General features: G+C 34.9%; 1 protein-coding gene across 1 annotated transcript; it reads right to left on the reverse strand.

Annotated features, from left to right (window-relative positions):
• Nucleotides 1–4054: 4054 nt before the first annotated feature.
• LOC111803770 lies at nt 4055–4984 on the reverse strand. Its single transcript, XM_023688308.1, has one exon. The coding sequence runs from the start codon at nt 4982–4984 to the stop codon at nt 4055–4057; it is 930 nt and encodes a 309-aa protein (XP_023544076.1).
• Between the last annotated feature and the right edge of the window lie 10118 nt (nt 4985–15102).

The raw sequence follows: 15102 nt of genomic DNA on the forward strand, positions 1-15102 counted from the left end.
ACATGGAAGGTCTTCTTCTTCTTGGTGAAAAACCTTGAGAAAAACCTCTCACAAACACTCTCTTCATATATACAAAATCCCTCCCAAATTTAGTCACTCACCGGATTCCATCCGTTCTAAGGTCGGAGGATAGTGGAGAAGACACTAGTGGTGGTTTGAAACCGGTTCGTGAGGAAAAAGAAGTTTGAACTACAAAAGTGACTCACCGGATTCCACAATCCCGTTCGAAGGCTGGAGAATAGTGGAGAAGACACTAGTGGTGGTTAGAAACCGGTTCGTGAGGAAAAAGAAGTTTGAACTACAAAAGGTTAGTATTCAAACTCATTAAGTTTTAATATTTATGAACATGCTAGTTATTTACTATAATTGATGTTCTAAAAGTGCCTAAGATCCAAATTGCTTCCGCATGTGTTATATTAACATCATCAGAGGAACCACTCTCCACTCTCGGTCAGTTACCCGACACCTCCGAATTTCGATCTCTTGGAGAGTGCATTCTTCCCCAAAATGTCTCACACCAATGGAGAGTGTATTCTTTGATAAATTAACCGATGTCATCCAACACTTCCCCTCGAACAAAGTACGCTCGACTTCTTTTTTTACCCATGACCATTCCCTAAATTAACCGATGTGGGACACTTTCATCCAACACCTCCCCTCGAACAAACTCGAACAAAGTACATCTCCCCTCAATCAAGGTTCCCAACACCTCCCCTCGAACAAACTCGAACAAAGTACATCTCCCCTCAATCAAGGTTCGACTTTTTTGGAGTCCTTTGTTCGACATTCGAGAATTTACCAATCTATTGGCACGACTAAGTTTAGGGCGAACACGACTCTCCACAATGTATGATATTGTCCACTTTGAGCATAAGCTCTCATGGCTTTGATCTGAGCTTCCCCAAAAGGCCTCACACAAATGGATAGTATATTCTTTGATTATAAACCCATGACCATTCCCTAAATTAAGCGATGTGGGACACTTTCATCCAACAATTCCTTCATCAAAGTTACTCATCTTCTTCCTCTGAAGCTAAAGGAATCCTTAATTTGAAGGAAAAGAGGTCGTGGATAGGTATTCGACACTTACCCCCAATTTGAACCCGAAACGGATTTTCTTCAATTCGGAACGTTCCTGAGGTTATTTCTCTTCGTAGTCTTCTATGGAAACATTCCTTGGAGGTGGAGAAACTTATTGGGATAATCCTTGATCGGCGAATTCTTGTGTATCCTTCGATTGGAATTTAGAGTTTTCCTTGAAGTTCTTCAATGACGTATTGGATTGGGGGAATGGTTTCTAGGCACTTTCAGTACTCTATTCCTCCATAGAATTTGTGGGTAATCTTGTTTAGAAGCTATAGGAACAAGTTTGAAAGGAAATGGTGGAGAATTGCTCTCGAATTTAGAAGAAACCCGAGAGTAGGAGACCCAAAATCTAAACACTTATTGCCAACGACGGGGAGCTCGACCTTGTTCGATTCTTGTTCCATACGATTGCCCCAACTTTAGAATTTATAGGGTAATTTAAACCGACATTTGGAGCTCCAGAATCGTCTTGAATTTCGGTTGGATTTTCTTAAAAATCTGTCGGAAATATCTACTCCGATCAGAGCCTCACCGACCTTGGTTTTGAATCATAGCCGTTGGATGTGATGATCCGTGAGTTTTCTAGAATATATCCAAGTTTGGAGGCGATCCAACGGCTGAGAGTCGAGATTCGAAGAATTTTGTGCATAAGGCACTGTGAAGGCTCTAATTCTTGAACATAATGGCAAATCCGTAATTATCCTTAACGTCAAGGGTATCTTGGTAATTTGCCACTTTCTGAATATTTTAATATTATTTTCTTGAAAAATCCATAATTTTCCTAAAAATTCTTCATCCTTGTTGGTCATTTTTCTCTTCTTGAACATCTTGAAATTCCATCTAGATAAGGAATTAAAAATCCATAAAGGTCCTTGATAATTGGAAAAATGACATTTTCGTCCTTTTCGCTTACGCTTTCATTCCCAATCCTTCTCCAAAGGTCTTGAGTCCTTACGATTACTTCTTATGGTATAGAAATGGCTTACTAAGACCCGTTTCCTTGCTTAATCCTCATAATTTCCTTCCTTGAATCCTTTGGGTCTTGCATAGGTGGCTTTCCTCCATTTTTGGGGTGTTACAAGCATATAGTAAGAATCATTTCGTTCTTCCTCTCATTCATGTCTTAGTACATAAATGTGCCATGTAGGCATAATACTCATCATGAATTTCATCTTGCATCATCATTGGTACACGATAATTGTAAGGATCCAAAAAAAAAAAATGAGGTCGCCGGAAAAAGGTGCCGAGAATTTTGACTACTCTCTAGAATTCTCGCACCCTCACCCTACACGTTTCCCCGATGCCAAAAATACACCAATGCCTGCAGCCACACCTCACAGTATCCACCTGCAAAGAAAAATAACATGATAAAGAGGGAAAACGAGGGAGAAGAAGAAGAGATTGTTGAGTTACCTCATGACGAGCACGACGCCGACAACCACCCCATCGAGACTCATTACGCTGTATAGTGTAGATAACATCATGGAATAAATGATTACCAAGCTAGGGAACACCATGATGCACACAAATGATTACTATCGAACGGTGTATTAGCTTTGCTGGCCAAGAGAATGAACTGATAATCAGTTCCACTCTTTGTGTGCAGGATCGAACCTTAGTAATCAGTTCCACTCTTTGTGTGCCGAATCGAACCTTAGTAGGTAAAGAGGGAGAGGGAGGGGTTTGAAAGAGAAAGAGAATGAATGGGGAGGGAGACCAATGGACACGGAGTCGGCCGTGAGAGATGGAAAAAAAATCTAGGGTTTTCTCATGTGAGGGTGTCAGGTAAAGAAGATATAACTCGTTGATTCAGATTTAGGTCGGCCAACCCGTCTGCATAGTCAGATCGTCCCCATATACATCAGGATGCTTCCCCATTTATGATAATGAGTACGGACATGTACTTATGACACATATCGTTCTTGAGAAACAAGCTGACTAAGACTAACAACTATAGTAGAATTGTTAGCCTTATCAACTTGTGAAGTAAGATTAGAAAAATAGTTATTATTTTGTTTAGGAGAAATGTTCGTAGTTTTTAACTTGTGAAAGTTTTGGAAATCTGTTAGTGTTTTCTCTTCATAAATTGTCTTCCATGTATGTTTTATTAACAATAATAAAAAGTATAGTGATTAATGTTCTTCCATTCAAAGAAATTTTTCCCTCCAATTGTTTTTTCACTTCATTTAATTGTTCTTATACTCCGTTGAACGCAAGTGTACATACAAACACAATTTATATGGTACTTCAAATTTTTCAAGGTCGATTTCCATAGAAACTTGGTGAAATATTGACTAATTACTTTAGATTATTTACACAACACGTGACCCACGATAGAAACTAGGGTTTTCTTAAGAAGAAAAAAAACTTATTTCAATTACGATATTTGCTTTTGATGATGCTTTGCTTAAAATAATTTTAAAATAATTTTATGTTAGGTGACGTTATAAAAAATTTCTCAGAAACATGTGGGTGAGGACAAAGTATACTGAATGACCCGTGGTTGACTTGTGGGGATAGTCTTCACTCTTAAAAACGAGAATGACCCATGTTGATTTGGGGGGATAATCTTCACTCTTAAAAGTAAGAAGTAACTAATATAATCATGTTGTAGGGAATAGTAGGGCTAGTAACAAGTCAGGATTCTAAGATGAACTTAAAAAAACGAGCATAAATCAAAATCTTTTACTACTACAACAAACAAACAAAACAAAAACAANAAAAAAAAAAAAAAAAAAAAAAAAGGCAAGAAACATGCAAATTTATTGTTATAGAAGAGATATAACACACAAGGATATTACACATAGAAATGAGATTGAAACCTAAAGAAAAACAAACATAGCTGAACAAATAAAAGAGCTTATTATCACGTGATGCCCTCCAATCCTATCTCGTAAGTGAACTCAAACAACGTATATAGACATGACCTAAAGTTCAAATAACATCGAGAATATAAATATATGATAGTTTAACTCGATGCTCCTAGCTTTCTCAAATGCTTGTCCATACGTATTTCTGCTTCACCAGTAATGTTAGAAGCATATGCAACGAGGCAATCCTTCATATCGCCCGACTCGTTATTCCGTTGGCAATAAAATTTACCTACACACAAGGCAACCAATTCCTTGTTTTCCTTTGTTTTTGTCCTTTTAATGTGAAATAAAGAGTTGTAATCACCGGATAGATGATCGGTTGAACAATCAGCAAGAATCACTTTAGAATCATGCCTCCACAATAAACCATTAGATTTTGATTGAATGTAAATACCATGGTCTGTGTGGTGGCATTCAAACCATACTGTTAAGCGCTGATTATCATCAGCTGAGAACTTTAGATATGCGATGCCATCAATTGGATCAACTTGAAGGTATTTTCCATTGTCACCCTTGAACGCAACTATTGTTGGTTCTTTCGAGCTAGCCACATCCCATAATTTGAACAATTCGAACACATCTGATTCAAGTTGAGCCGATGGATCGAGTCCATTTCCAAAAATGGAAAGAAGGGATTGAGAGTAGGTCTCCGATACGGAAACGTTCATATTAAGATTGACATGGCGGAGTTGTACTTGATCACGATCCGAATCGATAAAAATCCATTTAAATAGAGTGCATGTGAGACTAGACTGATCTTCATTTGGCTCATCGGCTTCGGCAACGATCCAATGCTCGTCGTGCTCGTTGTTACTTAATCGACAAACCCAATACTTGTTGTTGAAAACCGATCTTATACTAAAGAGTTGTTCAGCTGTCTTGGCCATCTCGACTTCGAATAAGGAATACGTCGATGGCGGGTAGTCTCCTGAGAATTGGAGGAAGCCATGTAGCTCGGAGTTGTCATTAATGTAGGACAAGTATTTTTCGTTGTATTTAAGGCTGAATGGACCAGATATTGCCATGTTTTTTGACTTTCACACAACTGAACTGCTTTTCACTTTTTGCTTGTACATTACCCACATGATCAAACCCTATTTATAAGAGAAAACAAGAGCAAACATAATGAATTTAATTTCAAATTGTTCTTCACGTGGTCGGGTTTTTTTAATTTTATTTGAAGAATCTTCATCAATTACATAATCCATTTCTGTTTTTAATATTTTTTAAGATCAATTTAGTAAACGTTGAAGTCGGCTACTCACAAACTTACATAACATCATCTTTTGTAAGTTTGCATAAATTTTTTAAAGAAAATATTTTGGCCAATTAATGGAGGAATTTGAAGATAGCAAAAATTTCAAGTTTTTTTTTTTTTTTTCTAAATTAATGTTACAACCCGATCTTCGAGGCTTCGAATTTTAGACCGTGACAAAAAGAAATGAAAGTAGAAACAAATAAAATAAATAAAAAATACGGTAAAATTTTATTACAAATAATTGAAACTCAATACAATTGGTATTGTATATGTTTATTACAGACAGGGAATGAGTTCGAGATACAATTTCAAAGAATATGTAAATACCCAAAATATACTGACTGGACTGACGTTCTGGGATGACCCTCTTTGTGACCACATAGCACCCGAATGCTCTCCCATCTCAACTGACATTGAGCGTATATCTTAAAAGTAAATGTAGAAAGGGATGAGTGTAAAATATTCCGTAGGTAACCTACTTGTAGGATCTCATCGCATCTAATTCCTTGTAGATTACCACAGATTTTTCTCTAGACTTTAGGAAATTCATGTCTATTTCTATAGTTATTTGAGCTATAGGGAAGGCCTCGAAGTTTCAAACGGTTCTCGTACTTGTCACAAATCCTATTGGAGTTTGGAAGCTATTCATCGAGTTTTAGTACTGCGGATTTACTGGACGGCGTATCCCATCTCGGAGTGAACTTTTATTTTCTCATACTTAGTAATCTTGTATAGCCATAGCAGCCAATGACGGATATTCTAGGTTGAGGTGTGACTTTATCATATTGCATAGGACAGTATGTTGTCTTGTCTGAACATATCTATGTAAGTTTAACTGATGACTCTTCCACAAAAAATATCACACTCAATACCTGAGGGAGCAACCCCGAACACCTGCTAGCTACTAAGTCTACTCAGGTGGTCCCTTGACCCCTCTCAGACGGGTTTACTATTTAGTCTCTCGTCCTCGATTGAAAATAAGTAAACATCTGAAAAAGAAATGTAGAAAGGGATGAGTATAAAAATACTCAATAAGCAGTCTACTTGTAAGTTGTCGTCATATCTAATTCCTAATAGGCTACCACGGGCTTTTCTCCAAACTTTAGGAAGTTCAGACCTAATTTTATAGCTATTTGAACTTCTCGGAAGGACTCAAAGTTTCGAGCGATTCTGATACTTGTCACAGACACTATCAAGACTTGGAAGTTGTTCATCGAGTTCTAACACCGTACAAGCTCTTTCCTAATTCATTTTTTAATTTGGGGATGGTTTGTAGTATAGGTGGAAAATTAAAATGTAATCCAAAATTATTGCATGGAAATTAGAAAAAAAAAATTAAAAGTTGTTTTCACTTATATATTTTTCACACGGCAAGAAATCATATGCATGTGGTAACCATCACAATGTATTTATTAAATTTGTAATGATTTGAAGTTTACATTAAACGACATAATTTCATTATTTTGAGTATAGAAAATTAAAATTTTGTATTTGTTCATTAATTAATATTTTAAGTCTCCACATGATAAGTTGAGTAATTGTACAAATCATACTCTATTTGTTTAACTTGAATCGATTTGAAGTTTAAATTAAATTATAATTGCACATATTTTTTTCAATATGAATAACGTATTTATTAATATAAATGAGAAATTTATAAAAAATAAGTTATATGTACCTACCATATTTAATTAATTTATGCATGTTGTAGCTTAAAAAAGACACAACTTTTGTTTCCTTAATTTTCATAATGGTCGTTTTTGTTTTAAGGTTGTTTCAATAATTGTCCTTTAGGTTGACAAGGTTGTAAGAGGGGTGTGATATAGCTATGGGGTTAACAAGGTTGAGAAGGGAAAGAGGGCATATGCTCATTTCGATTGTTTATTTGGTTTACGATCATGTATGTTCATTTAATTTGTGGGGTTGGATCTCTTAGGGACCAGTCCCGAATGAACCAAAGAATTCTCGTTTAGACGAAGAATGGAGGAAGAAGAGGGAACAGGAAGAGATTTCTCTCTGTTAGATAAATAGAGTCTGAGACTGAATATTATATTATCTCTCCGTTCTTGCTCAATTTCTCACCCATAAAAACTTTACTCGTCAACTAACTTTTAATCGTAAACCTAACTCGATTGTTGATGGTTTCAATAATTATAGAACTGGTTTATGATCTAGGGCTATACTCTAGGGGGATTATTAGGGAATTTTCTAGTTAATTTTCCCTTAATAAACCTTTCACAAGCAGCAGGGGTCAACAGTAGTACCTTGAGAGTTAACTGAACTTTATTCATGCACGTGATTATTTATGTGATTATACGGAGATGATTAGAGGTTCACCAAGTAGCCCCTAACCGTAAACCATCGATTGTAAGAGGTTCAAATAACTATAGAACTGGCTTAAGATTTATGATTATACTCTGGGGATTATCAAGAAATTTGGGGTTTAGTTTCCTTATAGTGAACCTGTCATGAGCGTTAAGTTTCCTCGAGGTCTACACTAGTATCTTGAGTGTTGGCTGAACTTTAGAGTGCATGAATCTAATGAGAACATATGACTCGTGTCGAGATCGTTCATCAAGAGCCTATCTTACAATTATGATGTTTTTAATTTTGAGACTACCATTTGTAATATTTAAGCTAAAGACTATACTGATTTTTTTGGAATCTAGATTTGATGAAACAGTTTATAAGAATGAATATTGTTTTTTTTTTTTTTTTATGGACAATATAAGTTTTTTTAGTATCGTTTTTTCAATTTTACGTTTACTAAGAAAATTTATAAGAAGTTGTCTAGTGTCACAATCATTCTTATTCATGGCGTGTTGTCTATGGTTGCATGTTGAATGTCTCAATCATGCTTGTCTAAAACGTGTTGTCCATGGTTGCATGCTCGTTCCGAACCCCTTTTATTTGTTTTCATGTGTCTAGGTATTTACTATTCATATCATGTCAATATGGAGGTATATGAGCGTTCACCAAAATCATGTCTACACTTGTCAGGGCTAAAATGCCCCAACACGTGTTATATGCTACCAAAGTTGTGGTCATTGTTTATTCGCTTTTAGCCTATAACATTACTTTCTTTCAAATTGTGTTCAATGCATTTTCTTGCTCAGATTTTCTAAAATATTTATCTCAAACTTGACCTAGGGCTCGATCATACATCAAAGTTATTCACAAAGTTTGAAGTTCACATAGTTAACTTATTCGGTGAGTTATAACAAGTGTCACACGATCACTATCCCGCTGTCATAAGAGTCCGATTGTGACATCTAGCATATCATTTCTCCAAAACAAACATATTTAACATAGGAGAGCTTTTGTGGAAGTCAAACATTATTGGTATATGTGATAACTATCAATACTTTTTAATCTTCTGAAAGAAAATTGTATATTTTCAAGATCCCTCTCATTCGATGTCATTGCAATTCATTCATATGTCTCTCTTCTACTCGAACATCGATCTCATGACAACTTTTGCCTTTCTTCATTTTCAAACCAAATCTTATTAGAAGAAATTCCACTTTGATACCATTTGTAACGTCTTAGCCCCAAACCTTAAAATGAGACTCCCAACCTAGATTTGGTACCTAACAACCTCGGCATTCCCTCGATTATCATGCGATCTATTCACGCTACCCGTTTGTCTTGAACTAGGCTACCAAAAAGGAATGTGTCGTATTGTTAGTCACTAATAATTATCAATTATATTAAGCCTTTATCAACTATACTTGCATATACGTTTAGAATATCTCTCATTCGAATACGATATCAGTTCATTCATATACCTTCGTATCCAGGTATCCCATTTAAAATTTAAAAGGCATCTAATAAATCTATGCCTTTGACCTCAACATTATTAAAAGTTTATGAAACTTATGAAATTGAAATTTTTATGTCATAATAGACACATAATTTTAATTCCGATGGAGGAATTAACCGTATAGAATTATTAGGAACCTATTATATACAAATTAAAAATTCATAGATCTTTTTAACGTGTTTAAAGTGTATAATCTATTAAACATAAAATTGAAAGTTCCGAAATCTATTAGACATTTTAAAAGTTTAGAAACTTATTAGACAGGTAAGCTTATCATTTAACATAAAAAATTATTTCATTTTGAAATGCAATTAATAATATTTTTCATTATTTAATTGAAAAGATAAAATACCCTATCATAAATAAAGAAATTAAATTAGGTACAATAAATATATCATTTTAAACAATGTGAAAATATTATAAGAAACAAAGACAAATATTTCATTTTCATCCATAATTAAAATATACTTCACCATCTAATTAAAATGGTATTGAATTAAATAACTAAATTATGATAGATACAAACATATAGCTTGAGTTTTAAAAAAGAATATTTTGTTCTCAACTTTAGTACGCAACTATTTAGTATTTTTAAACGTTTAATTTTAAAACGATTTCGAGCATGTGATAATTTAGTTCAAGTAGGATAAAATTTATAAATATTTAGTTTTGTCGTAAGAATATCATTTTTTAATGAATTTTCTTGCCTACGTAGATTAATTTATTAAACGTTAAATATAAAATACAACTCTTGAATTTGGGATAGGTCTTAATTATAGTTTTAGACCTTGAAATTTTTTTATTTTAGTTTTTGAACTTTGAAATTGTTAAAAAAAAGACTGAGAAGAGATTTTCTAATAAAATAAGGATGAAAATTAGTGACAATAAAGGACTCATGTCCAAGATTCAGATCAGCATTTGAAATTTGAATTCGGCATCTGATGGCCTAGGCTTTCTCCAACATTGCCGACATGGTCATTTACTTACTCCTCACTTTTAAAAGTGAAGACTATCCCCACAAATCAACATAACTTTTTCTAATATGTTTTGTCCTCACTCACATGCATTTTTTAAGAAAATTCTTAAAAGGTCACCGAACATAGAAATGCCAAACAAAGTAACTAATTGAACCATGGAAAAGGAAGGTGCAATATTGTTGAATATGAAGCCTGATGCCTATTTATAGTAAAGATCGAGTAGAAATATGCTTGGTAGATATTTAGATGTAATAGAGATATATATATAGTAGATATTTGGTCAATATTTGGTAGAGATATATATGATAGTGAAATCTGTTAAACCTATATTTAGTAAACTGAAACCATATATATACCGTTAGTCCGTGGTACTTTTTCATTCTATGTATTTGTACATAGTCATCAATAAAACCATTAGCCTATATTCCTTCTTCAATTTTCTCTCTCATATTCTTTCTGTTCTTCTTAACACCTGTTATCAGAGCAAGGCGAGATTCACCACGATCTATGAAGATGGAAATTTCAAAGATTGGACTTGAAAAGTTTGATGGATCCGATTTCAGTTTCTAGAAGATGCAGATTGAAGATTGTCTGTACCAAAAAGATCATTACGGAACCCTTTAGGGGTGAAGTCGGAGACCATAACCACAGAGTAGTGAAAGCTCAAGGATCGTCAGGCCTTAGGGTTGATCCGGTTGACATTGTCTAGAAACGTGGAGTTTAACATCCTCAAGAAGAAGACAACGTCAGATCTGTTGAAGGTGTTGTTGAATATGTACGAAAAATCGTCGATTATGAACAAGGTGTATTCGATGCAGAGGTTGCTCAATCTACAAATGTCTGAAGGTGAATCTGTTTCTAGTCATATAAATGAATTCAATATGATTGTAAGCCAATTGAGTTCGGTGGAAATTAATTTCAAGGATGAAATTAAAGCATAGATTTTGATGTCATCTTTACTCGAGTCGTGGGATACTGTTGTTGCCGGAAGCAGCAGTTCACGAGGATCTAATAAACTAAAGTTCAATGAAATTCGAGATGTAGTTCTCAGGAAAAGTATTCGCAAACGGGAAATCGGAGATTCATCAAGCAATGCTCTCAGTGTTGATCGAAGGGGAAGAAGTGAATCAAAGGGTCCAAACAATGGGTGAATCAAAGGGTCCAAACAATGGGTGATCAAAATCAAAGAACGGTAGAAAATCTCCAAACAAACAAAATGCAAAAAGTTGGAGTTGTGAAAAAAAAAGTCACTTTTGGGCAGATTGTACAAAGCGGAAGCAGAATCATAAATCAAAGGATGACGATGATTTGGTAAATTCAACAGTTGGGGACAGTCTGATTGAATCCTATATTTTGGATTCAGGTGCATCTTTTCATTCGTCTTCAAATAAGGAACTGTTTCGAAATTTCAAGTCTGGAAATTTCAGGAAGGTGTGTTTGCTAGAAACAAAGATTTGGAGATTGAAGGAAAGGGGATGTCTATGTAAAAACTCCAGCAGGAAATCAGTGGACATTAAAGGATGTCAGATATATTCCTAGTCTCAAGAAAACCTGATCTCTATTGGTTAGTTGGATAGCACAGGTTATGCAATAAAGTTTGGGAAGAGTTCGTGGAAAATTGTGAAGGGTGCTATGGTGGTAGCACGTGGCACAAAATATGGAACCTTAAAACCGACTGCAGGGTGTATGAACATTGGTGCTGTGGCTGAGAGTGCTTCAAATTCAAGTCTATGGCATAATAGACTTGGACATATGAGCGTTAAAGGAATGAAGATGGTAGCTGTGGAAGGAGTTTTGGAAGGTCTGAAATCTGTTGATACGAGTCCTTGTGAGAACTGCGTTATGAGCAAACATAAACGAGTTAGCTTCACAAAAACTATCAGAGAATGAAGAAAAGTACCTAAACAACGAAGCAAGTGGGACTTGAGATTGAGTTGCTGAAAGATTCACCTAGTGATGTTGTAGCAGAGAAACTCCCGAGACTGTTGCTGAGGAAACAGAGGTGAAGAAAATGGGAGTTAGGTTGAGTTGCTAAAAGATTCACCTAGTGATGTTGTAGCGGATACTCAAGAAACTCCTGAGACTGATGTTAAGGAACCAGGAGTAGAACAAGTGACAGTTGAGCAGGTGTTGAAAAGATCATCCAGAGCTATCAGAGTACCAGATAGGTATGTACCTTCTTTACACTATCGGTTGGTGGCTGATGAAGGGAAACAAGAGCCCTTGATGAGGTCCTACACTTGGAGGATACAACCAAGTGGGAGCACGCCATAGATGATGGGATGTCTAGGCTTCAGAAATGCGTTACTTTTTCATCTGTTGAGGCTAAGTACGTGACAATAGCTGAAGTTGGAAAGGAGATGATATGGATGACAGACTATCTAGAAGAATTAGGCAAGAAGCAGCGTGAGAAGATTCTTCAGTTAGATAGCTAGAGTGTCATGCACTTGGTGAGGAACCTGGTCTATCATTCAAAGACAAAACACAGAAGGCGATACCATTTCACTCGGAGGTTAGTGAAAGATGGTGATGTGTTTGGAGTAGATATTGGTGCAAAGAATCCAGCAAACATGTTGTGTTGATGTTAGAACATCGAGGTTGTGCACCTTAAGTGGTATGATGCAATTGAGAATGAAATTCTCGGTTGACTTGATTATTCTCCAGCTGGGAGATTGTTGGGATATGGAGCCTAATGGCTATTTACATTAAAGATCTAGGGTAGAGATATGTTTGGTAGATATCTAGTAAAATTTTTATAGAGATATATAGGGTAGAAATTTGATAAAAATTTAGCAGAGATATATGTAGTAGATTATATAAGTTAAATATGTTAGACCTATATTTAGTAAATTGAAACCATATATATACCCGATTAGTTAGTGCTTTCAAAATGTACTTTCTTCATCATATTCTCTCTTGTTTTACATACTTGAAGTCATCAATAAAACCTTTAGTTAATATTCCTCCTTGAATTTTCTCTTATGTTCTTTATGTTCATCTCGATCAAATATGTGTGTTGTTGAGCAATCCTAACAGATATAGGTAGTGACTTTTATTTCTTTTAACTCTTTCTTAGTTATCCTATCTTTATGGTCGCTCTCATTTAGATGTGACCAGAGTTCATTCATGTACCCCTCTTATACTTAATTGTGGTAATGTTGAAAAATTCACTTCAACTTAAAGACATCATTAACATCATTTACAACTTCATTCACATAATATTTATTCATTAGTTCATTAATGTAAAAAATAATGTCACATATGTCCTTCAATTTTTAAATTTTTCTACCCATCTTCAACTGTCATTTTAATAGAAAAACTCTCTACGTTTTTGTAACGAGTCGATGTAAAAAATATATATATATAGCTAAAAACGAAATGAAATTTCGGGTAGTCATCAATTTTTTCACAATCTCAACCATTTCTCTATCATTTTAATTTATTCTTTCACTCCTCCCTCTCCGACTCCAACTCCTTCGATCTCTCTCTTTTTTTGTTCGTGTGGTATCGTGGGAGGATTTGTAGTTTTGAAGATTCGTTGTCATGTCTCAGTCAAAATTGAAGTGTTATATTATCGTCGATTGTTTCAAGTCATTGAATACATTTGAAACTAATGACAAATTTTTGTTGGTAATAGCATAGAAATTTGTAGAACTTTTGGGATAACAAAATTTTGTATTACCAAAAAAAAAAATGATAAATTGACTTTCTACCTTTTTCACCAATGCCAACATAAAGGTAAATATATATATATAATTTGGGATATTACCCCATACCATTCATGAACTCTTGTCATTCTAATATGTAGTCAATATGTGCACATTTATGTTATAGATGCCACATCGGTTAGGGAGGGAGGACAACGAAACATTCTTTATAAGGGTTTAGAAACTTCTTCCTAGCAGATGCGTTTTGAGGGAAGCCAGAAACATAAAGCTCAAAGAAAACAATTTCTACTTGTGGTGGACTTGGCCGCTTACATCAAGCATCATCCAACTGCATGAATGTGTGTTTACATTAGCCAACCCGCCTAAGTAACTTCGTCAACATTGAATTGATGCATAGCAATCGGCGTTTAATATGCTCCAGACTTCACTTTTGTTGTAATAACTGATGCATAGTCAAAATCCATAGAAGTACATGTTGCAATTGGGATCGTTGCCGTTGGGATCTTAAACCATATGGGGTTGACATACAAAAATGTTTAAGTAACCTAAATAGACTATAATATATAAAAAAAGGTTAAGTGTCTTATCTTAGTAACACTAATGATACGATCCGTTTTGTAATTATTACAAATGATTTGATTCGTATTATTCATGTGAAGGCATGGAGGAGAGACATTCTATATAATGAGTTTGTATAAGACTAGATCAGAAAATATTTAATATTTCTTTATAAATTTGTTAACTGAGAAGATAAATATTTCACGAGAATCATATGTGACTCGATTTAAATTCGAAGTGAGTTATAAAATACTCCCGGTTATGATTTGTTTTTTATTTGCATGTATAGGATGATTTTTGTCATCAATTCAATATACGTGCCATTTTGAGGATTTGACCAAATAGAGAGCTAGAAACATAATTTGAGTAGATGAAATTCACTCATTCTCGTATTGGGTAAGTAGAAGAGTAGTTGTTTTAAGCGCTGATTTCGGGACTTGAACAATAGAGTTTCACTTACTACTCAAGAGAGGATTTGGTTTATGGTTGAATCCTAACCAAATTGTTCTTTAAAGAAGTATTGGTACGTAAGAGGAGAAAACATTTCTATTATAGTATTTGACATGTATTCTCTCTTGAGGTGGAAAGTTCGGATTCTTGTACCCCACTTGTTGTACTAATGGAGCGAGATATTAGATCTTCCACCAAATTAGCGTTATTTGTCGCATCTCATGAGCCTTGCTTAAACGAACCACATTGTTCTTCTGAATTTCTATAGCTAGCAAATTGGACTTCAGAAATGATATGTCCTCCCCGACAAGACAACTCTAAGGTGCTTCCTTCATTAGCAAAATCAATGTGTTTGTGTCATTTGACAAAAACGTGATATCATCTTTGAGAGAGATTCTCACAATTTTTA

The sequence above is a fragment of the Cucurbita pepo genome, chromosome LG10, assembly GCF_002806865.2.
Source record: "Cucurbita pepo subsp. pepo cultivar mu-cu-16 chromosome LG10, ASM280686v2, whole genome shotgun sequence".
NCBI lineage: Eukaryota > Viridiplantae > Streptophyta > Magnoliopsida > Cucurbitales > Cucurbitaceae > Cucurbita > Cucurbita pepo.

Excerpts from the sequence above, each read along its gene's own strand:
- LOC111803770 (XM_023688308.1), bottom strand. The coding sequence starts at position 4,984 with ATGGCAATATCTGGTCCATTCAGCCTTAAATACAACGAAAAATACTTG.